The following is a 12,492-nucleotide window of genomic DNA, read 5'->3' as shown; positions in this document are numbered from 1 at the left end:
GCCAAGTAACATGCAGATAGACAGAAAGAGTCTCACATATTTTAATCCTTTCATATCCTGCAGTACACAGGGATTTTTTTTCCCCTTTGGACTGCTTGGTTAGATGTGCTGCTCTGAGTGCATTGACCGGTGGCTCTCAAGGGCTCATGATGCCTGGAAGACTTCACCTGCAGGGCTCCCAGTGTAGGAGTAAAAGAACTAAATGCAAACAAAGGAAGAATGGGCATGTGTTAAAAGTGCCTTGCAAATGCAGGCTTGAATTTATCCTGTGCAATGCAAGGCACCTAATTGGAACTCCTGCACCAGGCACATAGCCGCGTCAAAGCTGCTACTGTGTCTTTATAGAAACATAAGCCCTCTGAAGGTTTGTGTAGCCGTGCTTAAACACCACAGTTAGAGGGGATGGACAGAGGCAGTCCTCCCAGCTGCAATGGTACCACGGTGGTCATCCACAGGCAGCCCAGCACAACTTTGGCAGAGTGGGTGTAAAAGAGATTCCTGTGAAGCAAAAAACACTTGAGCCATGCAGCTGCAGCCCTGCACGCTTAGTAACTCATGACTCAAGGGCTGGTTCTCAAATTCAGCTGTAAAGTTTAGTCCTGACACCAAGCAAGTAAATCTGTATCTGGAAACTGGCTGCTTAAACACAGTGATGCAGCATGGTGGCTGTACAAGCTATAATTCAGAAGGCGATGAGTCCTTCTCAGTAAGTGCTGCGGTTTAAAGACATTGCTGTTTTCACCACAAGTTTGCCACATTTTCCTTTTGTGTTAAGAATCTCCCCATCCTGTCAGTCACTGTCAGCCCAAGTCTGCACTAAGATATGAGGAGAAAGATAGAGAATCATCTCCTGATGCGCAGGCTCTCTTCCCTCCCTATATGCCCCCCTTTCAAATTATGTCAAGGCTAACACAGCTGTAAAAATGTAACTATTTGATTAACTGCAAATACTGCTTTAGAAAAATAAAAATAAGGGGTTTTTTTCAAAAGGTTTTGTAGATGAGTTTACATTATTGCATCAGATTTGGCCTTCCTGCATAATTTCATCCTGCATGCTAACCAAATTAATTACTTAGGACTGGTTTATAATGTCTACATTGTGTTTTTAAAATAATACTATTAAAGAAACCTCTGACAAGTAAAGGAGTTTATGGTAATCAATTAGAATATGAAGTTGAAACTAATTCAGTAAAGTATTGCTGACGCTGATCTGGCAAACCACTGGTAGCCATCTGTCTAATCCTTGTTTTCAAAGTTTCATTTAAAAAAAAAAAATTATTAATAGTGCTCATTAGCTGCCAAGCAAAGGAGCATGTCACAAGCTTCTGCTCAGATATTAGCTAATATTAGCAAATACTACTCACTTTTTCAAGTTTAAGCTAGAACCTGCTGCGTGATCTCAAAAACAGCATGAGTTTTCCTATTGGTGTCCACAAGGATAGGAGAGACTATAAGGGATGGGACCAAGGACAAGCACAAAAACCTACAGATATCAATTGCCCTTCAGCACCAATGGCTCCTCAGCCTCCTCTCTGGACAATCTGTTTCAGTGCTGCACTATCCTTACTGTTAGGAAGGTTTTTATAATGTCTAAAGTGAATTTTCCTTGGTGTAATTTAAGTCCATTACTTCTAGTTGTGTTAATGCACATGGAATACAGTTTGCTTCTTTCTTCTGTGCAGCAGCTTTTTACGTATTTGAAGACTATTGTTATGACCCCACTCACTCTACTCTTCTTAAACCTAAACAATCTGTCCAATGTGTTTAAGGTCTGATTTTTAAGTGCTGAGCTTCTGCCTTTCCTATTGCTTTTATTCAGGTGATTGAAAGTGAAAGAACTTCAGTACATTTAATGATGAATCCATATTGTCTGGTGCCCTTTAAATACTGATAGGTATGAAGGGCATGAATGCCATTTAGACCTGTATATGTGTATTCTTGTCTTCATAATAGAAGCGTATTTATGGGACCTGTGACCTTTTGACTGCATCCACAGGGCAAGAGCAACTTCACAAAAAGTGCAGATTTTAGTGGAAACTTGTCTGCCTTATATGCCAGACTTACTAAATAATTTTCTGGTTTTCATGCAAAATATAACTTGGCTGGTGGCTCATTAATTTCTCTAAATTATTTTTGTGACTACTGTCAAAACAGTGTTCATGATTATTTTGTAATTATTTATTTGCTGTTGTTGGAAAATATATATACTTGAGTAGGAATTCAAATCCTTTTCCTTTCCAAAACAGAGGACAGTGAGGTTTCTTCCTATAATGGACTTCTAATCAGGAGAAATGGTGATTTTTGTGCTTAGGGTACTGCAGCAGAGCTCCACTTGACATCAGTTGGATGGATGCTTTTGAAATGCATATGCTACAAAAGATGATGCTATTGTCCTGAGTTAGTGTTCCAGTGTGGCTAGAAATAATACCTACTATACCTGCTCTTTGTCTTTCAATTTCCTTTGCAAATACAGCTTCCTTTGTGTCCACGGAGGCCCTCATGAAATTGCTCCTTCATATCATCAGAGCCTTGTGGAACAATTGTAATGCAAGCACTAAGAGCTCCTTGTATTGGTTCTTATAAATGTAGGGTTATGTGCTCTACCTTTCTGGAGAAAAAACTTGGGCAAAGCCTTATTTTCTGCTCTTAGACCCTCTCTCATAGCCTTGAAAAATAATTTCCTTAGACAATTACAGAGAACATTTACAATTATCAAATAAAAGATAGCCACTCTAACTTTGATGTTTCATTGCTTCTTTAAAGAAAGATAAATCATAGATTGAGAGAAGAGTGAGAGAAAAAGGGGGGCTTTAAAGGTATTTCTTTTTTCTTTGTGGAACTGTATGGTTTTTTCATACCAAGCCATTTCCTTTATTCTTATTCATGAGATTTTATCAAACTGCTGAAAATAAGATTAATTGTGATGGACATTAAAACTTATAGGTGCTGTAAAATTTGTTTACATAACTCTGCTCATCTTGTTATGAAATGGTAAACAAAATTGACACTGAGTGTCACCATTAACAATAAAGCTGAAGTGGTGTCCTATGGGATACATGTGGTAGTCAGCAATAACATGCAAAAGATGGGTGTGCACAATCATACCAATAATTTTATATCTAGCCAGATTATTTTGCTGTAAATGTGTTTATTTAATTATCCTGTCATCTCTCTTCCTTTCCTTCATAGGCTCAATAATTCATCTGTGCTATGTGCATACTACAGCTCTTCTCTTCTTACATTGCTCACTCAAAATCCCTCCCCTCCTCCTCCTTTCAGACACAGACTAAATCTTCCATTCCTTAACCAATGGACTGAAGTGTGAAATTATAATCTTTATTGTCTATATTGATGGAAGGATATCCTGTTATTAGGCCCTGTCTGAGTTTGATTGACACAAACCCATCCATTGCTGCTCTAAGAGTACAGTAAATTTTACAGGCCATCCTGTTTCTCTGCCACACAAAGCAAAGGCACCAGCAAGGTCTTTGGGGACACGTTGGAAAAAAATAACAACACAAGCTTAAGATGACAAAAGGGTTTCTTATGGCAAAAGGGAAAATAATTTGATATATCTAAAATCTATGTTGTGAATTTTGCCTATTGATTACAAAAAATCAGTTGGGGTTGAAAGAGAAATCGCAGACTATTCCTTTACCTAGTAATAGTATAGGATAGTATAGTGTAAAACTAAAAGGCTTTGCTTTTTGATGGGTGGCAACCTCAGCAAGAAAGCTTATGTCCTTATTGTTTGGTTAATTGATTAATTCTCTATGAGTAAGCGAGAATATCTTCTCAGCAAAGAAGCTTTAAATTTGTGTATAACATTCAATGTCTTGAGGGTTAGTTCTAAAAGCCTGGCAGCTGCCAGCAGTCAGAGTACAGTTCAGCTCACTGCATCTCAGTATCCAGAGACAACCACCATTGCTGGTGCTGAAGCCAAGGACTGCCCTGATCCTGCATCTGTCATCTGAAGTGTTCCCCTTACCAAACACAGCCTTTGGATTAGGTCCCAAAAGCCTGTGCTCTTTTCACTTTACTTACATAAAACAGTTGAGAAAGTGAGGAGTGAGTAACAGCCTTTATCCTGACCACAACCTAACAGCCTGACACATACTGACATAGTGTCGTACAGAGATACCATATTTCTCAGTGAGCAACGCTTTAGCAAACAGTGTCAAAGTATTCACCTAGGAAAATCTTCTGTCTAAAGCATTCATAAATAGCTTCATTCTTTCAATTTATAACATCACTACAATCCCTTAATGAAATTGCAATCCAAGGAGGCTAATTTGTGTGTTCTAATTATATATTAGTCTGGGCTGAAAGGTTCCTGGACAGAAATAAGGGTTTATTCTGGCAATCTTTTATTCGCTTATTGCATTTAATAAAGAGCAGTCAGCTTTTACTATGCTTTTTCATAATGGAGTTGAGTTATAGTGTCACCTAGCTAAGTGCAAACATCAACAGTCATTTTGGATGGGTTCTGATAGAAGTCTTTAACAAGAGCAAGTATTATTTGTGAATGTAGGAAGAACCAGGACAAAAAGGTAACAGATGTGCTGCTGAAAAAGTTTAAGAGCTCTTTAGGTCTTCCAGACCAGTGGTCGATTAGCAGCCAGGCAGTTTAAGGAAATTTAGAGAAATGTTTGTCTCACTGAAAAAGAAAACCTCCATGGGAATCGTTTTTTTCCTGTGACATTTGAAAGAAAACATTCTTGGTTTGTTTTGGATGCTTCTGCCACAGGATGAAAGCTCAGCATTGCTCGTAATGTGCAAGATTCAGAGCATTTCCATCTAACAGAGGCTTTCTAAGCAGAGAAGCACTTTAGGAAAGGAACTAAGTCCTTCAGAGCTATGAATCACCTTTGTAAGGTGTGTTTCTGTTTCTTCTGCTACCTAGAGCAGACAGTCTGTTAATTTTGGTTCCCAGCCAAGTACCTGTAGTTTGTCAGGAAGAATTCAGCCTAAACAAACCAAGCAACAAGCTAAACAAGCTAGTTAACAAACTAAATACAACACATATCTTCAGTGTATCCCTGTTTCTAGCCTTTGTGTTAACAGCAACTTTTCACTATGGATAAATCCCGAATCAGATTTTGAGTATAAATCAGAGTCAGTTCTCATTTTGCTGAATCTGTCCTGAGGTCTAATGCAGAGGCTGATTGTGGTACTGGAAGCAAATGTCTGTGTGATTTGCTCTGTGCAGGATAAACACAACTGCAGGTAGTTGGAACTGCACTTAATACGCATGTGAATAAGAAGGATTTCAAGTAACATTCCTATTGTTTGCAATAAAGGTTTTCCAAAAATCAAATGAACAGCTTCTGGAATTGGAAACAGTTGGAACGGCTTGTGCCATCCCCACTTAAACTTTCTCTGTGACTTACATCCCACATTCCCAGCTCTGCAGTGCTCAGGCAGCATTGCCTGGATGCATGGCCAAGAAGCACTGTGCAGGGGCAGAAACCAGGAGAAACTCGCATTTGGTATTTGCATGTGGCAGCCATAATAAACACATTGCTGTTCAGTGAATTTTGTTGGTGGTGTTGAGTTAGGAAAAACAAAAAGAAACCAGCCATGCCGAGGTGTTTTCATCTGAGAAAAAATGTGGCTTAGATCAGAATGCATTGATAAAATACTTATTTTAAATGTCTCTTTTCTTCTGTTTTTTTCTAGAAAAAGTAAGCATACTGTCAACCTTTATAGCACCCTTCAAGTACCTGAGTCCTGGCACAACCACTATGGAGGATGAAGACAATTTAAGTAAGCAATCTCTTTTCTCTATAGACAGATGAATACTAAAGTTCAAAAATAAAAGCTCTACACTCTACCACCAATTGTGGAAAGGAGATGGATTTGCAATTATTGGCCCAGTTCTTATGTGAAATGCAGAATTCCCTGATGCTGAGTGCAAACAGTCTCCAGCAAAAGAGGGGTTAATCTCAGCTGAAATTTCCAGTTTTCCTTTTGTGTTTATGTTAACTTATTTTGTTCACTTGCTTTTCTCATAGTCCCTAAAAAAAGCAGGACAATTTTTTGCTGTGTCTTCCCCCTTCTTTATTTCCTCAATTACAAGAGGACTTGTGCAAAAGTAAAGGTTGCAGGATGGAGCCATCAACTTAAACTGTTTTCTGTTCTACTTCTGTGATGTGACCTGGAGAAAAGTAAGGCAAGGAGAGGAAAGGAGAGGAAGGGAGAGAAAAGGAGAGGAAAGGAGAGGAGAGGAAGGAAAAAGAAATCCAACTGAGAAGAGATGATTGACCAGGCTTAAATTAACTAGGGGTGATCCAAAAATTAGCCACTGGATTCTTTTGGGCCCTTACATCTGAACAAAGTCACTGATACTCCCTGAACCCATCACTGCAGATGCAGAGGAAAGAGATGCTGGGTTTGGAGGAGTTGTGAAGTCTTCAAAACACCAAGAAGCCTAGGAGTGCGCAGTTGGTGTTGAATAACTCTCAGTAAGCCCTCCCATTTGCCACCTAGAAGCAATTATTACGTGTTAATCCAGCCCTGCTTATTGTAACCCATCTTAAATCATTAAAAAAAAAAAAAAAAGGAACAGAAGCTGCCTGAACTCTTTGACTTTTAGTATCATCTACCAGATGGGTTTCTTTTCCAGCCAGACACATGCTGACATGTTGCCCTATTAGAGCCAGTGGGTGGGAGAAATAGGTTTTTTCCCCCCGTGGTTGCTAATCTGCCTTGGTTTGATCATGGTGTGGCACCAAGGGGAATAGCTGTTGAAGAAGTGAAGGAGCACAGCTTTCTGTTTTCTGCTGCTGAGTATTATGTGAGCATTGCAACATTCTGCTGCACAGAGACCCTCAGGTTTTTACATATCTTAGCAAAGGCAAAAAAAAAGTCCTGAACATCCTTCAAAATTGGTCCCAGGGAGGCTGCATTTTCAGGAAGAGGTATGAGAAGTACACACAGAAACATATTATGCACATGATGATCTTCTGTAGGCACCTCTTGCATAATGTTTCCCAAATGTGCTCCTTAGTTATTTTTAGGTAATGTAGGAAGTTTGTAGAAGCCAAACACTGTAACACCATTTTCTTATTGCTGCTGCTTTGTGCCTGCACTGGCTTTAAAATAGCTAAGATGGACAGAGTAAGCTGTGTTTTCTCAAAAAGAAATAGGAAATTTCACTCTTTTCAGGGACATCTTGCCTAGACCTCTCCTGGGTCAAACTTATGCTCCAGTGATAAAGATAGCAATTTTTTTCTTGGCATATACAACACAATTTTAGGTGTTACTATTAGAACCTTAAAAAAAAAAGAAAAAAAAGATAAATTAATCCATTTACAATCAGCCATGTTGCCACGTTACAGTGTTTGCTTCTGTTATAGTGGCATAAATTCCACTAATTTCTATAGCACACCTGTACCTCTGTAGTAATTCGGCACTTTAAGAAGCCTCAGTTATTTGCTTCTAAGAAGCAGAAGAATCTTCTGCTGTTTTAACAATTTAACAGCAGCCTAGGAGAATAATAGCAAGGCAGAGAAGTGGTTTGCTTATCCCTGTAGTTTTCTGTTCACAGAGCTTCCTGTGAGAGTGCTGCTTCCTGGATTGTGCTGTATCAACAGGCAAAGTCCCACTAGCTAAAATGGATTCAAATCCGATTTCACATTCCATTAGTTCTTCTGTACAAAAAGACAGTGGTTTAACCCCAGTCAGCAACTAAGCACCACACAGCCACTTGCTCACTCTACCCCCTCAGTGCAATGGGGGAAGACTTTTGGAAGCATAAAAATGAGTAAACTCATGGGTTAAGATCAAAACAGTTTAATAATTGACATAAAATAATAATTAATAATGATAATAAACATAGATTGTAATCAAAAGAAGGATAACAGAGAGAGAAATAAAAAGCAACAAAGGCAAGTGGTGCAAATTAAAACAGTTCCTCACCACTGATAGCAGAGGATGGTTGCAATCCATGCCAGGTAAACTACATATGCATTTTCAGTCATTAGCATATGTGATCATTAGCATATAAACACTAAAATAGTGGTTTATGATCCATAAACTAGTAGTAGAAAAATGTATTTAAGGCACTAGGCACCTTTGGGATGGCATTTAGGTTTAACTACACTTCAGTATTTAATGAAGACCTTATCTTGAACATGTTAGAAAAGGACCACTCTATTCATTCCCAGAAGTCAAAGTTAGCTGAGAGTGTAAGAAATGTCACACGGGTTTAGTTATAGGGAGTTTATCTCTGTACGCTGTCTCCAATATTTGCTGTTAGTGATGTATTGAGAAAAAGAACATTTAAATGCTGATCGTCCCCTTGGTATATCTTTCTAGCACCCAACAAGAAATATACTCAGCTTGAGTTTGCACCTGAATCATAATATTTCTAAGACACTGAGAGAACTGTCTAGTCCTCTTTGGAGCCCAGTGATACTTCTGATCTCAACAACAGCCAGGAACAGGGAGTTTAGTGATTTAGTATGTTGTCAAAAAGTGCACCATTTTATTGCTTCAAGCTTGCTGTCTCTAGTGCTTGTATTGCATGAAGCAGTGAATAGCAATTCCCTGCTCACTGCCTGCCTACTTTTCATGATATTACAGACCTTTGCCTGTCCGTGATCTTTAATCATTCCATCCACACTACACATCAAGGCAGACTATCACCAGACACCATTATTTGCAAAGCTAGGGGGTACCTCCATCAGGAGCATTTGATTTCTGTGAATCTCATGCGGTGCTGGCACATGCACACACTTGATGCAACACCCTTCTGCAGTCATACACCTCTCCCTGGTGCCTGCTGAGGAAGCTGATGGAGATGGTCCCCAACATAGGGATTTCTGCCACTGCAGCAGTCTAGTTCAATGAATCCCAGCCCTAGATTCCGCGTATTGATGCATCGTCAGTTATAAGCATATTGGCCAAATTCCTCCTCAGAGTTTCTGATTGCACAGTGTGAGGTACAACAGGGACTCTGCCTCTAAGAGGACAGTGAATACCCCCTTCCAGTAGTTAGAGACCCCCAAGGAATCCCACACAAAACCAACTCCTCTGGTTTTGTTCTGAAAACTGAGCCTATTGCCGTCATTTGGATTTCTCCCATGCCTAAAGCTAAGCTATATTCTGGTCCTGATTCAGGAAAGCATGTGCTGTTTCTGCCATGGGCTGCCCACATTTTTTTGCCGCATGCACTTATTTGCTAATTTGGATAGAGAGCATCGGAGACTAAGTATCATCTAAGTCAGGGTATTAGGTAATTTGAATGATTTCCCTAACTGGAAAGACCTGTACTAGGTGTGTATTAATTTCACAGCTATTTCAGATAGTAAGGTGGGCAAAGTAGAGTATGTTCATTCTACAACAGCTAAAGACAATGGCAATCACCTTTCACAGATTTTCCATCTTCACTTTAAGCAAAGTCCTGTTCTTTTTTGAAATGGTAATGCTTCCCTTTGCAGTGTGCTGTTACACCCCAATAAAGTCTAACAATATTGTTTTGAACAGCTTGAATCCTGTGAGCTGGCAAGAAGGGTTCAGCATCAATGGAGAGATTGTGGCAGGTTTCCCTTAAGCAAATTTGTTTCCTGAAAGTCTAAAAATATATATCTGTGTGTTTTCATGTAAGAGAGGACAGAGTGATTTTGTTGTTAGCTACAAGTTTGTTATTCTAAAGTCAAGAGTACAAACGTAAAAAGCTCAGAAGAAGAGTTCCCAATACTCTGTTGTGGATTCAATGAATGTATAAAAATGCTACCTTCCTTGCAAGAGCAGACTGCCCTGCATTGTATTTGATGTAGTAGCCTGTCTTGGCCAAAGATTCCATGTCTCTGGCTCCTGGCTTCATACCCATTGCCTCCGATTTAAAATTTTTCAGTTCCAAGTATGCCAGGAATTATGGAGGTCATTTGTCTAACCTCTACAGTTGATGTGATTTAGATGGATAGCAAAAATACTCTACATAAGTAGATCAAACAGGGGTTAGATATTAAAATGCAGTAAAGTAAAAATTAAGTCCTGCCTGTAGCGTTGAAAATGCATTGGGAGTAATCTATCGTTTATTAAGCATGTCTAAAGACAGTAACTTCCTGCATCAGAGCTGTCAGTTGAATCAGAAGTTTTGCTATCTTACAAAGACTTCAAATTCTTTCTTTCAATATCATAGCTTTTCAATAATTTACTGCCCCTTGTAATTCAATATTGAAGATACCAGTCAAATAAAGATGCCACCTACCATCTCTCTGTTCCCATCTTCACTGGAAGTTGGCTTGGCAGCAGGATAACCTTCAACAGGAACAATATTATCTCTTCAAATGTAGCGTGGAGTATCGGATGGCTAGTTCTGCAGAGCCCTTATGACCCAGAGACATAGGCAGTGTCATTATTAGTGATGCATTATAGTTCTGAAAAGCTCTTGATGATGCAGGCTCTCTAGGTTAACTCTACTGTATATAATGACCAAAAGGAGAAAAACATGAAAGAGCAGGCAGAAGATTGAGGAATAGTGCATAAATAAATATATTTCACTAACTGCTTTCCTCTCTTCCATTCAAATACTGAAGCAAATACAAGATTGCAATGTCTCTTCTTGCTTTTGAATCTGCAATAATCAATGAATAAGGTTACCTTAGGAAATATTACAGTGCAGAAGTGTGGGGCTTTTTAGAAATATTGCACAATAAATTAGAAACTATTGCAAAAAAATGATGACATTTTTCTTTCACATTTTTTTAACTTCCTTCCCTTACTATTTTATTATTCTTCAGCCTTTCGTCATAGGAGAACCATTTTTTTTTTCCCAAATGTAAAGGATGTGTTTTGGGAACTCAAGCGCAAAGACATTATGGGAAATAACAGGACTGAAAATTATCCACACAGTTTTGCATTCTCTCTGTGTGCATCCTCTGACTTACCCCTTTCCTTTTAGCACTCTTCTTCTCTGAAATTGCTTGTGATTGTTCTATTATAGCTGCTTACAGTATTTATCTTACATAGCTTGGTGTTATTTGCCTGCTTTATCTGATTTTCACAATAGAAGAACATGTGCCACCATTAGAGAGGTAATCTTATGTCTGCTACACAGAGGTCTCATGAAAGACATATTTCAAAGACCTCCTATTTCAAAGATACCTGAGACTATAATGCAATTTCACATTGCCCAGCTGCTGCCAGGCATCACACGAGTCCATCAGGTTCAGAAACTTTCTCGGGCACTCACAGAATTTAGTCTGCTTCTGATTTACATGATGCAATGAATTCTGGCCTGCTGCAGCTCTCAACTAAGGTCTGTGAAGAACTGAGCTATTTCCTGGTGTTTCAGGATCAGGTCCTCTGGAAATCTGGTTGACTGTAAGGATACTTGCATGGATTTCCTTCATTGCAAGTAGGCCAAGATATACCACAAATGCAGACATGTCACAATCATGCATATCCAATATTGTGTATGTATGCTTTGTGCTTGATCTCTGGAAGTTTTACACTTGCATCTCTGCATTTTTTTTACTACATCAGTGCAAGCTCCCTGTTGGCCAAAACCTGGAGTAGACAGTTTAATAGACAGAATTTAAGACAAATAAGTGATGTTTATTTTGTGTTGTCATGTTTTTAGTTAATCACTATGTTAGTGAGGGTAATTAAGGTAAGGTCACATATTCTTGTTCACAAATACATACGTGGTTCTCTGACTGTGAAAGAAAAAAACAGCTGGAAAAAGAAAATATGAGTTATAAATACAAATAAACCCTTGAGTTTTCCTATTCAGTGGTGCATAATCAATACAATTTTTTTTTCAAACCTGAATAGAGTGTAAAGCAAGAGCTATCTTTCTTTTCATGGTTCCTGACTACAATATCATTATGTACCATAATTGGCTCTGTAAAAACCGATTAGGTAAGATGAGAGACAAGGTATGAAATATAGAACCAAACCTGTTTCCTGATAAGAAGTATGTCTGTGTCAAAATATTTCACCTTTATTAAAAAAAAAAAAAGAAAAGAAACCTGCAACCAAAGAGGCATATTCTGAGTAGGATGGAAACAGGAGAAATGGTTGCAGCGGAAAATGGCTGGCCAAAGCCACTGACAGAGAAAAGAGAGGAAAGTTAAAGTCTGCATCTCCTTCCTCTTCAGATCAGAGCTTCCATAAATAGTTGTGAATGCAATGAGAAAAGACCATATTATCGTTGTGTCTTAGTTAACCTGACCTTTTAAATGTCTTCTTTCCAGAGAGGCTGGTTTAAAGATGTCACATTTTATGTGGCTGAATGCCATATGATGAAACTTTTCTTTTTCTATTATGTATTTCTTTTTCTTTCCTTCCTCACCTGTCTTCATTCTCTCCCCTTAGCTTCAGAAAGTAAAAATTAACTAGTCACTAAGACCTTAATTTGTCAGTTTGTGTTCTGCCTCAGCAAAGCTCTGCAGCAGGTAGCTCTGCAAGTAACATTGGTGAGACACAGACACAGGCTCAAAGCTCACTGTGTGCAGAAGGGTTTTTGGGAAAGGGAGACGA

General features: G+C 38.8%; 1 protein-coding gene across 1 annotated transcript in view; it reads left to right on the top strand.

Annotated features, from left to right (window-relative positions):
• Positions 1–12,492, top strand: part of ADARB2 (adenosine deaminase RNA specific B2 (inactive)) — a 334,574-nt gene that overhangs the window by 201,578 nt on the left and 120,504 nt on the right. Inside the window, exon 2 of the mRNA XM_069859323.1 lies at positions 5,680–5,766. Coding sequence (XP_069715424.1) covers positions 5,680–5,766 — 87 coding nt within the window. The remainder of the gene's footprint in view (positions 1–5,679; positions 5,767–12,492) is intronic.

The sequence above is a fragment of the Phaenicophaeus curvirostris genome, chromosome 6 (assembly GCF_032191515.1).
Source record: "Phaenicophaeus curvirostris isolate KB17595 chromosome 6, BPBGC_Pcur_1.0, whole genome shotgun sequence".
NCBI classification, from domain to species: Eukaryota; Metazoa; Chordata; class Aves; order Cuculiformes; family Cuculidae; genus Phaenicophaeus; species Phaenicophaeus curvirostris.
Note: the sequence above shows the minus strand (reverse complement) of the source record. Positions and strands in the feature narration are given on the sequence as shown.